This window comes from Catharus ustulatus, chromosome 10 (assembly GCF_009819885.2).
Source record: "Catharus ustulatus isolate bCatUst1 chromosome 10, bCatUst1.pri.v2, whole genome shotgun sequence".
NCBI classification, from domain to species: domain Eukaryota; kingdom Metazoa; phylum Chordata; class Aves; order Passeriformes; family Turdidae; genus Catharus; species Catharus ustulatus.
In genome coordinates, this window is record NC_046230.1 from 6927679 (window position 1) to 6941340 (window position 13662).

A 13662-nucleotide genomic window follows, 5' to 3' on the forward strand; every position below is an offset into this window, starting at 1 on the left:
TACCTTCAGAAGTGAAATTTAGTCATTGTCAAATAAATGTTTTTCCTCATTTAATGCTTTACATTCTGATTTGTACTCATGGATTTTGTATCCCCTCAATCAGAACCATGATATAGGACTGAGTCTTGGTTTGGTTTAGAAATACTCTTGACCATAGTGAAGGCAGAACTGAAAAAATATCACACAAATGCCACAAAACTTCCCCCCTTTTTTTTTTTCGGACTCTGCCTGCTATGCAATGGAGTATCCAAACAAAAAGCCTCGCCTTGCTTTTACTTTTAACCCATCAGATCTGTGTGCTGCTTTTTCAGCTGCAACTTGACAGTTTGTACCATGGGAGGATCATCTTACTCAGATGGGCTCCTTGTCTTGGCAGCAAAACACTGGGGAGGAAGAGGTTACTAGATGTGGAAATTAACTTGTGCAGTCTTGATGTGAGGGGTTTTCAGTTCTTACAGAGCTCTCTGACCACAGCAATTAATTTGGTCTGTAGTTCCTATGAGTATTTTTGCAACAAACAAGGCTGGCATCAGACTGTGGACATCCCATAAAAGGGGGAAAAAAAGCCACCTTATTCTTTACTACTGTCATAAGAAGCAACAGAGAATAACCTACTGTTTGTCACCTCACATGTCTGTCTGCTTAGGAAGCAGTTCCTGAAACAGAGGAACTCTGCTGTAGCCATTCAGTCAGCCTGGAGAGGCTACTGCTGCCGGAAGGAATTCAGAATGGTAAGATGAAGGTGTATCAATGAATATATATTTGTGTGTGTGTTTATATATTGTGCCCTGCCTGACTGAGTGGAGTATTAGGAATTACGATATTCTCAACTGAAGGGAGAATAGACAAGATGACAGGCTGTAAAGGAAGGTGTAAATTCCAAGGAGGGCTCTGGGATCTGTCAGGGCTTGCTGAACCTGTGACATTTCTGCTTTTTGGTGAAACAAGAACCCAATTCACCTTTGGGAGGCCTGGCTCCAGAGACCTGATATGTAAGAGGTCCCACACTTCTTATAGTCAAAACCACAAGCCTAGCCTTTTGTGCATCATCACCGTGCTATGAGCAAAGTGTCTTCCACAACTGCTGCAGGAAAGCAGGGAATTTGTAAAAAATTACCAGAAACCTCATTATATCAATCTCACATTATTAAACATTTTACCAGGGGAGGTTCAGATTCAGATTAAATATTAGGAAAATTTTTTCATTGAAAGAGTGGTCAGGCACTGGAATAAGTTGCCTAGGGTGGTGGGGAGTCATCATATTGGGACATGTTGAAGAGGCATCTGAATGTGGCACCTGTGGCTATGGTTTAGGGGTAGTTATGGTGGTGCTGGGCTGACAATGGACTAGATAATTTTGTCTCTTCCAATCTTGATGATTCTGTGTGATTCTGTGTGAAAAATATTGGCTGATCTTCTATAGGTGGTGCATTTTCTGGATGAGAAAAACTGGGGGCACTCACAGGTTGTGTATTTGTGTGGCAGGGATTACTATTATTATTATATCCCATACAGCCCATTTGAGATGGGCAGGAGGAAAAAACTACCAGTTTCAGTCAGAAACTCTCTATATTCTGCATCAGTGATGCAATTCCTGTCTGTTTGTTTCCATTCACTTGGCTTCATTTCTGCTCTGTTCCTTCTCTTGTTGTAATCCCAGGCTAGCACTGTTACTTTCTGGAGCCACTCCCTAGAACAGATCCCCCAAATAACTATATACTAGTTTTAAAGGCTGGTAGAAAACATTACATTACATTAGCCACTTCTATCTACTTACCGAATTTTGTTGTCTTCTGCTTATCCCAATTTACATCCCAGTTTGTCTCGATAGTTTGGAACCATAATGACTTCTTCTTTCTTCACCACGCCCAGGTGCTGCTGGGCTTCGGGCGCCTGCAGGCGCTGTACCGCAGCCGGCAGCTGGCTCAGCGGTACGAGGCCACCCGGGCTCGCATCATCAGGTTCCAGGCTGTGTGCCGCGGCTACCTGCTGCGCCAGAAGCTGGCAGAGCAGAAGAAAGCTGCCCGTGTCATACAAGCATATGCAAGGGGCATGATCGCTCGCCAAACCTACCGGAGGATAAAGGGAGAGGTAATGCTCACTGATACCTTGTGAACACATTGTGATTTTATCACCAGCAAGTGTTGTGTTAACATAGCATTGGGTGGGGATATTAATTTTGGAATGTTTTATCTTGAACTCTTGCCAAGTACAAAAGCAGAGTGTTAAGCAGAGTGATCTTGTTTACATTTGATTTACGTGATCATTATCACAGATCAAAACTTCACTAACACAGCTGCAGTGGCTTTGACAGAAGGGAGAAAAGATAAGATCTGTGTGTATCAGGCAGTCCTGCAAGGGGAGATCAGTTTCTACTGCAGGGTCTGATAATGGCACTCAGGGATCCATTCAGAAGGGAATCCCAACGCAGTGTGTCTTGGTAAGCACTACCAGCCCTTGGCAGTCTGTAGCACACGAGAGGCTTCTCCCTGATTTCCTTTCTGTACTAATGCTGTACAAACAGGACAAAGCCAGTTTGCAGATTTCTGCCTGTGGCCTGTTCCCTAAAATGTCAAATCTTGAGCTAAGCCTCTGTTGGGACAAAGTCCTGGTGTGGACAGTTTGGTAAAGGCAGAAGGGAGTTGGCTCAGCAGTTGTACAAACAGTCACAGAATAGTCCTGTTGTTCCACAGAACAAGATGGAAGCAAGGAATATCCACTTGAAAGAAGAGAAACATCTTGTCCCAATCCTGGGACCACTGCAAGGAAGGGAAGAAGCTGAGAGATTACAAAATGTAGGTATGCTGGTGGAGGAGCACTGGCCAGCGTTACCCAGCTCACACCTGCGGACTTGCTCAAACCTCTGAGTGCTGCTATGTTTAAAGAAAGAGAAGACATAGTTGTAACCCCATTTGGAATGATGCTTTGAAAATATAGCAAGGCAAACACATACACATTTCTGATTGTAGCATAAGCTGGCACTTTAGCCAAATATGCCCAGTGCTATTTACAAGTCTCCTGACACAAAACATTTTAAAAATTGTGGGGTTTTCTGCTGTTAGAAATTCTGTACTTTTTCTGTATTATCTCTTGTTGATTAAATTCTTGAATAATTGTACATCATTATCAACAGGCCAACTGTCCATAAAGACAGCTGTAAGAGCAGGGTCCTGCTGCTGATGTGCCAGGTCTTTCTGACTGCTTGACACAAGCAACATTTGACTTCCTCTTTCAACACTGCACTGGCAGAGTTGAACCTCACAGTCATACACCTTTATAAAAGTGTTTCATCTTCATACCCCTTCACTCTAGCAGAATGATGTTCATTCATAATGTTCATGTTCAAGTCATGCCTATTTCTGTGTTTAAAGGAATACCTGCCAACTCAGGAGACAGAGGAGGCAGAAGAAAGACAAAGGAGGAATGTGCTTGCCAATAAACCAACAAATCATGATGTTATCAGTGACCAAGAAATGGTGGACAAAATTTTTGGGTTTTTACCTTCTGTGATTGGAGGCCAAGAAGGACAGGCTCCTCTGGGTTTTGAGGTACAGAGCTACAGACTGGTAATCGGTCATACTTACCCCTTGTGTAAGCCCATTGATTGTGGGAATTCCATCAGTGGTCAGTTCTATTTAATGAACTTCTGTACAGTGAAAGAATCCCTCCAATTATGCATCCAGTCACTAGGCATCTCTTGCAGAGGTGAGTTCCCAAAAGTTCTTGGTCACATGCAGGACTATAGAGCTTCAAAGTTTGCATGTTTCTTTGGCCCAGCCAAACAGTGCCACCCTCTGCATTTTGGCACCAACCTCATGCTCTGCTGACAGTGCTTCCAGTGATTTTCTGCCTGAAACAAGCTGAAAGTTCATGAGCCAAGTTATACAATATTCTTGAAAGCAAAATTTGGAATATAATTGTCCTGATAGCTGTGGAGGTTGGAATTTTGTAGGAAGAGGTGGGCAGAATAGAATGGTATGGATAAGTACAGGATATGAACAGCAATACCTGGATTTTCGATCAGCAATACTCTTGCTGAGGACCAAGACAGGAAGACCATATGGAATGAATGCATCTCAGAAGGACAAACTCTGATTCCAAATTATCTGTTGGTAGCAGCTGGAAATGGCTTTGGGGTTAGCTGGAAATGCAAATTTTGGAAGGGAAAAAAAAAGAGCAAAACTAAACATAAGAATATCAGAGTTCAGTAAAGGAAAACATGCTTCTTCCTCATGTTCTGCACAGGACTTGGAAACAAAGCCTAACAAGCTGGAGGAAGTGGATTTGGACATGGTTCCCATGAGTGTGGAGCTAGAAGAGGAAGCACATGGTTTGGAAGAGTACACATTCCCCAAGTTTGCAGCTACTTATTTCCAGGGGTCTTCTACACATACACATATCCGGAGACAGCTGCGGCACCCACTACTCTACCATGATGACAAGGACAACGTCCTGGTATCTTGATCCTTGTTCATGTTAAACCTGTTCTCTCCACAGCCCTGGCTTTACACATCCCATCATCCTTGTGTCCTGGCTCTGGCACAGTCCTGGGAACCAGAGACTCCAGAGCCAAGGAGATAGAGCCATGGTGTTGAAAGCAGAGGTTCCCATTAGCATTTTTTGGCATTTTGCTGGCAGGCACTTCACACAAACACCTGCCCAATGCAGGATCTCTGGTCACCTTTGTTCTTGCATGAAGAGGGAACTCAGAGATACGTTTTGACTTCTCCAGACACCCTATGGGGACAAAAATGGACTGGAGAGAAGAAGCATGAGAGCTTATCCATTTCTCTGCTCTTGTTAGGGTTGCTGGTCTGTGAGATAGGACAGAAGGGGGAGGGCCAGGCCTCCAATATCCCAATGAACCAGAAGGAGATTGAGGAGGGTGTTTTCCTTGATTCTAAGCAGCCTGGCAGAATGGAGGACCCCATGCATCAAGAACTATGCTATTACTTGGTTTTCTAGTTCTGGGCATGAAGGACTCCACTCCACTCCACTGCTTATCTGGCCAGGTCAGTAAATGTAGAGTGCAGTTAAGCCTAAGTTTCTCCACCTCCCTCCAGCCACAATACACCTCCATGGTGCCAGTAAAGGGAATGGTGAGGGCTCAGCAATCACAGAGGAAATATGACCTTCCCACCAGAGCTGTACTCTCTTGCTTTAGCAGGGAAGTGTTGTGTGTTGCTGTCTTGTTGTTTGGTATAAAACTAAAGTCTTTGTGTAGGCAGACAGAGGAAATGGGAATTTTAATGATTTGGACTGGGTAAAGAAAGAAAATGCTCTTAATCTAAACAGGCAGAAATGGCATGGAGCCATTGGTCCTGTTGGCAGTATCTGACTGTGCTTTCTGCTACTATAGGCTTCTCTAGCTGTGTGGGTGATCATCCTGAGGTTCATGGGGGACCTGCCAGAGCCACCAATGTTTGCCAAGACTGCCACCAGCAAGAGCAGCTCTGTGATGACACAGATATATGACACACTTGGCAGAAAAAACCAGGTCCAGCTGAGGAATGACAGCCCAAATATGGTGAGACAAGCAGGCTATGTTTATGTTTTCATTTGCTTTCCTTGGTTTCTGTGCTGTTCTTCCAAGAGTGAGAAAAGCAAAGGAACTCTTTCATGCTGCTGTACTTGAAAAGCCACAAGTGCAAAAGGGCACCAGTCAGTCCTGGCAGGACACTCAGCTCCTTCTAATAGGAGAGGAAAAAAAAAACCATCTTCACTTGAGCATCTTTCTGTCCTTAATGAATCATTCTTGCTGTGCATTAAACTGATTCCCTATAATGGTAATGTGTATTGCAGAGAGAAGGCAGAAGGGATTACAAGATTTCTAAGGGGATTTCATCTCTGAAGCTGAAACGGTCATCCAAGCTGACAGCAAAGGTAAGAGGTGGAAATAAATTTCTTCCCTTTCTTCTTGCCTGAAACCCTGTGTTCACCTTCTGACAGATGTTATGTGAGCAACCTCTCAGGTAAGAACATGTTCCCCTGCCAAGCAAGGGCAGCTCTTTGTGGGATACCTCGTGCAGCATTCTTTGGAAACAATCCCCACATGCACTGATGTCACCTATTCTCTGGCAGAGAACACAGGGAGAAATTTTTTTACTGAGAATTGTTGGCATTATGGAATAGCTTGCCCAGAGGCCTGAGTAGACTGAGAACCATGTGCTTAGGGCCGTACAGGAGAGTACAAGAAAGTTCCCTTAGCCAGAGACAGTGCTGTAACAGCACATTTAATGAAGTAGGCAATATGGCCTAGTTCTGCACTGAGCAGGAAGAGTTTTAGCCAGAAAGATAGAGAAGGAATGTCCCTCATTTAAGGGAGAGCTGCCTGCTAAGGGGGGAGATTTCTAGAGTACTCTGGGGTACTACTCTGTTTCTTTCAGGTGACAGATCAGCTACGAAGTGGAGAAGAGGCTTTCCAAGAGGATGTCTCGATCTCCCAGAGACCTATGTCCAACCTAGAAAAAGTACACTTCATTATTGGCAATGCAATTCTGCGTCCTGCCATCAGGTAGGAAATTTGTACCTCCTTCCTATGGCCAGGTGCCCATTACATCAAGGAAATCCAGCATCCTTTTTCCACAGTCCTGGAGAGTGACTCCCTCACTACCTTTTCTGGTATTTTCATGTTGCAGTTCAGGCTAGCTGCCTCCATGTATGGCTTTCTGAATACCCCACAGTTATGGAAAGGCGCAGAGCTCAGGACTGTGACTCAATAAGACTTGAAGATGGAGCACTGCCCTAGAATGAGGAAGAGTAGTAGTCACTCAGAGGAGCAAGAAATATGGAGTTAATGTAACTAGGTAGATGAAAAGGTTTCCAATAGCCTCTTTTTAAGCACTCATGCAATGTCCCTGACAGTCAAAGGTCTGAATTGCTGAGTGTATCAGACACTGAGGAGAAATCCTGACCCCAAGCAGTGTGAGGCTGGACCTTAGGCCAAACATGGTGTGAGGGTAAGGCAGAAATTAGCTGATTCTGTCCTGACCTCATGAATCCTCTCCTTTGTTTTATCCTAAGCACTTTTCTGTAACATAGCCCACAGACAAAGGCCGTGCCATGACCTCAGTCATGGGCTGCATTCCTCTCTTCACAGTCACTTTGTTTCAGTCAAGACACTCCCTGAAGCAGATTCTCAGCTGGTAAAAATTGCATTCAATCCATATATCATAATAGCCACAGGCTAAGTACTTATACCCTCAGTTTGAGTTTCATCAAATGTCCTATTAGGGAACAAAAACTCATCCAACTTATGTCCTCTTACATTACATTTGACAAATGTGTGTTCTAATAGTCTAGAAAAAAATAATATAATTTTTTAGTAACACTTTTATTTGTATGCAGATTTCTGCATCTGTTTCCCCTAAGTCCTTGTTGCAGGTAACCTGCATTTTCAGAAGCTTATTCTGAAGCCCTCCTTTCTCCATTTCTGTACAAGATTCACTCAAAGTTTGTATATAAATATAAATAATATATATATAAATACATAAATATATAAATGTATAGCTATAAAATTAAGCAGGGTGTCCCCCATCCTTATCCCCAAATCCACCTACAAGCAGACAGACAAAAGCCATGAGCTACAACCCACATGCTGTAGAGAGCTCAGAGGAAGTTACACATCTAGGCTCTCAGACAGCAATGCCATTTCACAGCTGTGTGACCCAGCAGTTTTTCCTGTACAGCCCCCTGCTTCTCCCAGATGTTAATTCAGCATGAGAATTGCACTTGAGCTGCTTGAGTAAGAAGGGGTGGCAAAAGGCCCTAAGCATGCCTGGAGCCTTTTCCATAGCGAAACTATTTCCTGTGGTGCGTTATGGGTGCTAGCCTAGCTATTGTGGTTGAACCTAGCTCAGATCTACTTCATCATGCTGCAATCCTGCCAAGCTTGCAGTCCAAACTGTCCAAAGACAGTTCACACAGTGAATTATCTATTGCTCTCACATGTTTTGTTACAGAGATGAGATTTATTGCCAGATTTGCAAACAACTCACTGAAAACAGCAACAGGAGCAGCTATGCCCGTGGCTGGATCCTTCTGTCACTTTGCCTTGGCTGCTTTCCTCCTTCAGATACGTTTGTGAAGGTACATTGCTAACCTTTCGTACTGCAGCTCACATGCCTCAGCTGAGCTGTTTTCTCGTGCATTTGATGTTTTGATGCTGACAGCCACCTAGAATGTTTGGCTTTCAGAGCAGCTGATGCTGTGGTTTCAGCAGAAACTTTCTCATCTCATATCTGGGAATCTAAATAAATTATTGCTGCATTCCCATTTAATTTTTTTCATTACATGTCATACAGTCTAGATTCTGTTGTTCATCACAGCTCTGATTTTAGATCTATAATCTGCAAGGGACCTGGCAAATTTTAACCTCTCCCATTCTGCCTTTCCAGTCAAAGACAACCAAAAGGTGTCTCCAGTTACAACCCCAGTGATTAGATACATTCAGGAGGCCAGTGTAAAATCACACCCTCAAGTTTTATGAGTCCTTACCCTATATCTCTAAGGCCTAAAAAGTCCAATAGGTATTTGGACTTTAAAATTATTTATTAATTTCCAAGTTTAAATGGATGATAAATCTACTTCACCACACCTTGACATCAGGCTTCCTCTGAGATCTGAGAGGCAAACAGGATCCATGGATGTGCATGACACTTCAGCCTTGCTTTACTAGCACCCCAGTTCAAATGATCAATCTGATAATAAATGCTGCTAAATGGACATAATTTGGAACAAACCAGTCACAAACCATAAGCATATTTTGACACCAGTCTTCATCCAAAGACTTGGAATCATGCAGACCTCATGAAAGCCATGACCATACCCTACCTCTAGGAATATTCTTAATCATTAAAATAACCAGGTGAATGACCCATGCTTGCACTAAATACAAGTCTGTGTCATCCAAGTGCCATACAGATTCCAAAAGTTCAGTCTATCCCATTTATCTATTCAAATGTCCAATCTTAATCATGGACTTCACTTGATATTGCCAGAGAACTTGGCAAAAGTAAAAGTATTGATTATCATTAGACCTAATCTGCCAATTGCCTCTTCCCAGCTCTTCCATTTGTACAGGATGTCATAAGACTTCAGGCTCTTGGGTTGAAAACACTTAACTCTTGCTCTAACTTTACCATAAGAATAAAGTCTCCTCTACTTATTTAAACATGGTGGATAGAGTGACACTAGTCTCCTCTCCCTTTGGACTGAAAGTTCTGAGGAATGAGTGAAAACTAATTGTCTCAAGCCTCCTTTTTGAAGACATCAATTCCAACCCTAATCTTTAATATTTTCTGGTGAACTGAAAGCTAATGGATCACTCTAATCTAGTGTATCAGCTGCAGAAGGTTTTTAATGTTTTCTGAGGATTAATGTTTCCTAACTCCATCTCCTGCTCTGTGTCTGTAGTACCTGTTGAATTTCATCCACCATGGGCCCACAGGCTACGCTCCGTACTGTGCTGAGCGTCTGAGACGCACCTACACCAATGGGGCCCGGACTGAACCTCCCAGCTGGTTGGAACTTCAGGTAGCAACTCCCTTTTGGCTTAATTATATTGATCTGGGACATTTTATACTGGTTTTTGTAAGTATACTACATACTTCGTGGTTATACTACATTCACTAACCTGTAATAGCAGATGTTCCTAAGTCAAATCATGGAAATAGATTGGATTGAAGACTAGTCACCTTGGTCTGGGTAGTTTCTTGGATAGTCCTCTTCTAGCTATTCAGTTATCCTAAATGCAGAAGAGTATGGAAGTAGCAGCAGATGATTTTCAGGGAGATACCTCCATCCACTCAGGAACCATAGGCCAGAAACAACCTCCTGAGGAAAGCTCTTACTATCACTTTTGGAAGGAACTGAGCAAAGCTTAGTCTTTTAAAATGAAGGGAAGAAGGGAGTATGATGGTGCTATATTGTCCTCCACTTCCTTTAAATTTCACACTAGTAATTAAATGTCACCCTAGTAATTAGAAATCACATCCCTCCCCCTTTCAAGTAAAGACTTCAGTTCAATTCCTCCCTAAATCTCAGGGACCCTATTGCTTAACACACATCTTCCTGGGCAATGTACTTGCTGCAGGCTATCTCCCAAAAGTCATCAGGACAAATGTGGCTCATGAAAAGTCTATCAGTTGGCACTGTTATGTGACTATCAGCTCTCCTGAGCTGCGAGGAGAAGACAACTGGAGTCCAGTGGTGCTCCAGGGGTGTAATTTATATTTACGACTCACCATGCTCTGAAGAAACTGTGGGTGTTGGAGATTCACTTAAAGATTGTTGACCAGCTTGTACAGGGTGTGGAGCTCTTAAATCTAAATGCCTTCTTCATTCTTCAGAAGAAAGCTAGGTTTGCCCATAATTGTTTTCTCTCATTTAACTCTGACTTACAGGCAACAAAGCAGAAGAAACCCATTATGTTTAATGTCACCCTGATGAATGGCCAAAGCATCACTATCCCTGCAGATTCTGCTTCCACTGCCAAAGAGATCTGTCAGTTCATAGCAGATAAAATCAAACTGAAGGATGTCTTTGGATTTTCGCTCTACATTGCTGTGTTTGATAAGGTAAAGTGTAGGAAAATAGAATGAAAGCTCCCTTCTCTTTCAATGGAATTTCTGCTGCCCATCCAGCCTCACTGAGGACTCCTGAATTCTGGAACACCCTCAACCCAGTTCTGCACTGAAAGCAAATCAATTCTGAATCCCAGCTGGATCTCAAGACCTGATAATCCTAATCTGACTTTCTCTTGGCTCATCACTCAACAATTCTTACTGCAGCCCTGTAATGTTTCCTCTGCCACACAGCTGACTAGTAAAAACACCTCCACTTACCACATACAACTTCCACACATACATCTGCTTACCTTTTTGGAGTTTTTCTTGCTGTCAGGAGACCAGGAGCTTTGTTTATTGTCCTTCAGGCAGAGCCAGAGCAGGCATGCCAGTAATGCAGCGTCCCTTTGCGCAGGTGTGGTCGCTGGGCGGGGGCCGAGACCACGTCCTGGATGCCATCTCTCAGTGTGAGCAGCTGGTGAAGGAGCGGGGCACACACGAGCGCCACGCACCCTGGCGCCTCTACTTCCGCAAGGAAATCTTCACCCCCTGGCACAACTCCCATGAGGATGCTGTCAGCACTGATCTCATTTACCACCAAGTCATCCGTGGCATTCGATTTGGAGAGTACCGCTGTGAGAAGGTGGGTCTCCTCCCAAAGAGACAATTCTATATTAATGCTTCCCACATTAAAAAGCAGGAAGATAAGCTGAGTTTGTAGTGGATGTGAACAACTCTTCCCTTATTAATAAACAATCCCTGTTCAAGTGATTGTGCCAGCTGTCACACTGGCAGTTCTAATTAATACCTTTTTCCTTCCCTGAAACTTTCAGTTCATGTGGGAGCTTGGAGGCATGTCCAAAGCGGCAAATTGGGTTGTACTTTAAAATATCTTTGCTAATAATCTCTCTGAAGTTATGATTGCGTGAAGTTCATCACTCCTTATGCTGGATGACTGTTAAGAATTATCCAGACAAAAATTGAGAAAACCCCATTCCTAAATGGTTCAAAGGTTGAAAGAGGCTATCTAGCCTTTGTGACATCCTACTAGGCCTCTTTTGATGGATTCATTGTTTCAGGAGGAAGATTTGGTGGAGATAGCTGCAAAATATTGTTATATCCAATTTGGAGATACTATCCACAATGAACTTGTGCAGAAGGTGCTCCATGACTGTATCCCAGTAAAACAGCTGAAGTCCAAGCCCCTGGAAAAGTGGGTGAGCCTTATAACCTATGCACATGCCAAGGTAAGAGGTTTGTCAGGCACTGCTGGGTAACCACTCCTGAGCCCAAGCTTCTGCTTCTTTCACCATTTTAATTTATGAATAGTCTGTAGGGGAAGAAGGAAAACCAGCTCAGTCTGTAGATCCCAAATAGTTCATTAGGTCTGGGGGAGCAGAAAACTTTTCCACTCACACTTCCATATGAAGAGCAAGGGGGAAGAATGAAAATACATTTAAATCTCTAAATAGAGTAGCTTTTAAGGCTCTGTTTTCCATCTGACAACCAAGTCAGGATGGGCATGGGATGACATATTAGTTTTGATCTGGAAATGGATTACCTGAATTATTTCCACGGCATCCAAGGTGTATTAGACTGTGTGTGAGCAGGTTAGTGGGGATTTGAGGGAAATTTGGAATCCAGATGCCTGTGGGCACTCTTAGCTGCAGGTGGGTCCCTGGAGACTCTTCCTGATTTACTTTCTCCAAGTTCCCTTGACACCAGTAACAGCAGAGGATTGTTGGGATCTCTGGGATTGGGCTTGATCTTTATTGTCTGCAGATCATGTAAACCAGATTTTACTGAGGAAAACCTTGGGTATGTTTTTTGTCCTGCAGGCCCCATACACACAGGACCATCTCTCCTCTCAAACTGTGAAGGAGCAACTTGTAGATTTTGCTCGCTTTCAGTGGCCTTTGCTTTTTTCCAGATTCTTTGAAGTCACTAAGTTTTCAGGTAATACCTGGAGCCCGTGAGTAGAGGACAGATATAATATCAATAGGAGAAGACTTGTATAGCACTGATAAGGAGTTTTTTCTGTATTTTCAGGACCCAGCTTGCCAAAGAACCACTTCATTGTTGCCATAAATTGGAAAGGCATCTGCTTCTTGGATGAGTCAGAAAAGCGTCTCCTTGAGCTGACTTTCCCAGAGATAACTGGCATCCACACCAACAGGTGAGGGCCCTAGAAAGACAAGATCTGAAGGTGGCATCTCTTCCATACTCAGAAAGGGTGTGCCTTCTCTGCCACCTCCTTAGGTGATTTGATCTGTGCCTGGAAAGGTGGTTTAGCCTAGGTCTGGGAAACAGAAAGGGAAAACTTCTGAGCAGCCTGTAAAGGAAATAACTGAAAGGACTGGATCCTTCCAGCTGGTGTAAAGTGATCCTGTTCAGTCTGAAAGGTGTAAGGAAGCACAGACAGGCATCAAGACAAGAATGGCCTAAATAACTGACACAGTTAAGCCATTGTCTGTTGTGCATGCTGGGAGTTCACATACTTACTAGGTGTTATGGACCAGAACAGGATCACTGAGAAAAGCAGTTAACCACTACTTGTTCATGGCACACATCCTTGCACCAGGTCACTCAGAGAAGAGTACACAAAAAAGCCTCCTGTGAGCACTGCCAGAGATGTAATTAGTTGTCAAGTTAATAAAAAAAAAAAGATATTCTTTTGTCTATATGGAAGCACTTTTGTACAAAACATGGTGGAGTCCAGAGCAAAGCTGAACCACTTCAGTCCTTCACACCTACCTGCTTGTGGGAAGGCAAATTAGAAACTACCAAGTAGTAAGGGAGTTATCTTCAAGGAGGTGTGGGTGCCTTGGCTGTGTTTCAGATGGGTCTGTAAGCATCTTCCAGATGCTGTGGTAACAAATTGTTCAATAATACATAGGGCAGTGAAGTCATTTGGCCAGAGCTGCACTCTCATCACACTTCGTGCCGAGGAGTTTGTTCTGACATCCGTAAACAGTGTTGTCATTGCTGAGTTGGTGGTGATGTTCTTGGAAGGACTGAAGAAAAGATCACAATTTGCTGTGGCAATGCATGAGAAAAAATCCCAGGGTAAGTATCATAACTTTTGTACAAGGTGAGG

The 13662-nt window shown here is 43.4% G+C and overlaps 1 protein-coding gene and 2 long non-coding RNA genes across 5 annotated transcripts in view; 1 reads left to right on the forward strand and 2 right to left on the reverse strand.

The window, feature by feature from the left end:
- LOC117001076 overlaps positions 1 to 11043 on the reverse strand; it is a 33218-nt gene extending 22175 nt beyond the window's left edge. For 2 of the 3 annotated variants that reach the window (XR_004418909.2, XR_004418910.2), the window contains exon 1: positions 1778 to 1967. This is a non-coding gene — a long non-coding RNA (uncharacterized LOC117001076). Of the gene's footprint in view, positions 1 to 1777; positions 1968 to 10876 lie in introns of those variants that run through there. The other variant, XR_004418911.2, reaches the window with a different exon arrangement.
- Positions 1 to 13662, forward strand: part of MYO7B (myosin VIIB) — a 46478-nt gene that overhangs the window by 17148 nt on the left and 15668 nt on the right. The window contains exons 19-34 of the mRNA XM_033069241.2: positions 647 to 731; positions 1873 to 2091; positions 2694 to 2795; positions 3372 to 3548; positions 4246 to 4455; positions 5360 to 5527; positions 5803 to 5883; positions 6387 to 6514; positions 7962 to 8088; positions 9415 to 9534; positions 10404 to 10577; positions 10981 to 11208; positions 11645 to 11812; positions 12404 to 12521; positions 12615 to 12741; positions 13462 to 13631. Of these exons, the coding sequence (XP_032925132.1) occupies positions 647 to 731; positions 1873 to 2091; positions 2694 to 2795; positions 3372 to 3548; positions 4246 to 4455; positions 5360 to 5527; positions 5803 to 5883; positions 6387 to 6514; positions 7962 to 8088; positions 9415 to 9534; positions 10404 to 10577; positions 10981 to 11208; positions 11645 to 11812; positions 12404 to 12521; positions 12615 to 12741; positions 13462 to 13631 (2402 nt within the window). The remainder of the gene's footprint in view (positions 1 to 646; positions 732 to 1872; positions 2092 to 2693; positions 2796 to 3371; positions 3549 to 4245; positions 4456 to 5359; positions 5528 to 5802; positions 5884 to 6386; positions 6515 to 7961; positions 8089 to 9414; positions 9535 to 10403; positions 10578 to 10980; positions 11209 to 11644; positions 11813 to 12403; positions 12522 to 12614; positions 12742 to 13461; positions 13632 to 13662) is intronic.
- On the reverse strand, positions 1982 to 4153 carry LOC117001077. The gene is made up of 3 exons (XR_004418912.1): positions 4009 to 4153; positions 3585 to 3860; positions 1982 to 2069 (listed from the first exon to the last, which is right to left on the reverse strand). It is a non-coding gene; the product is annotated as an uncharacterized LOC117001077 (long non-coding RNA).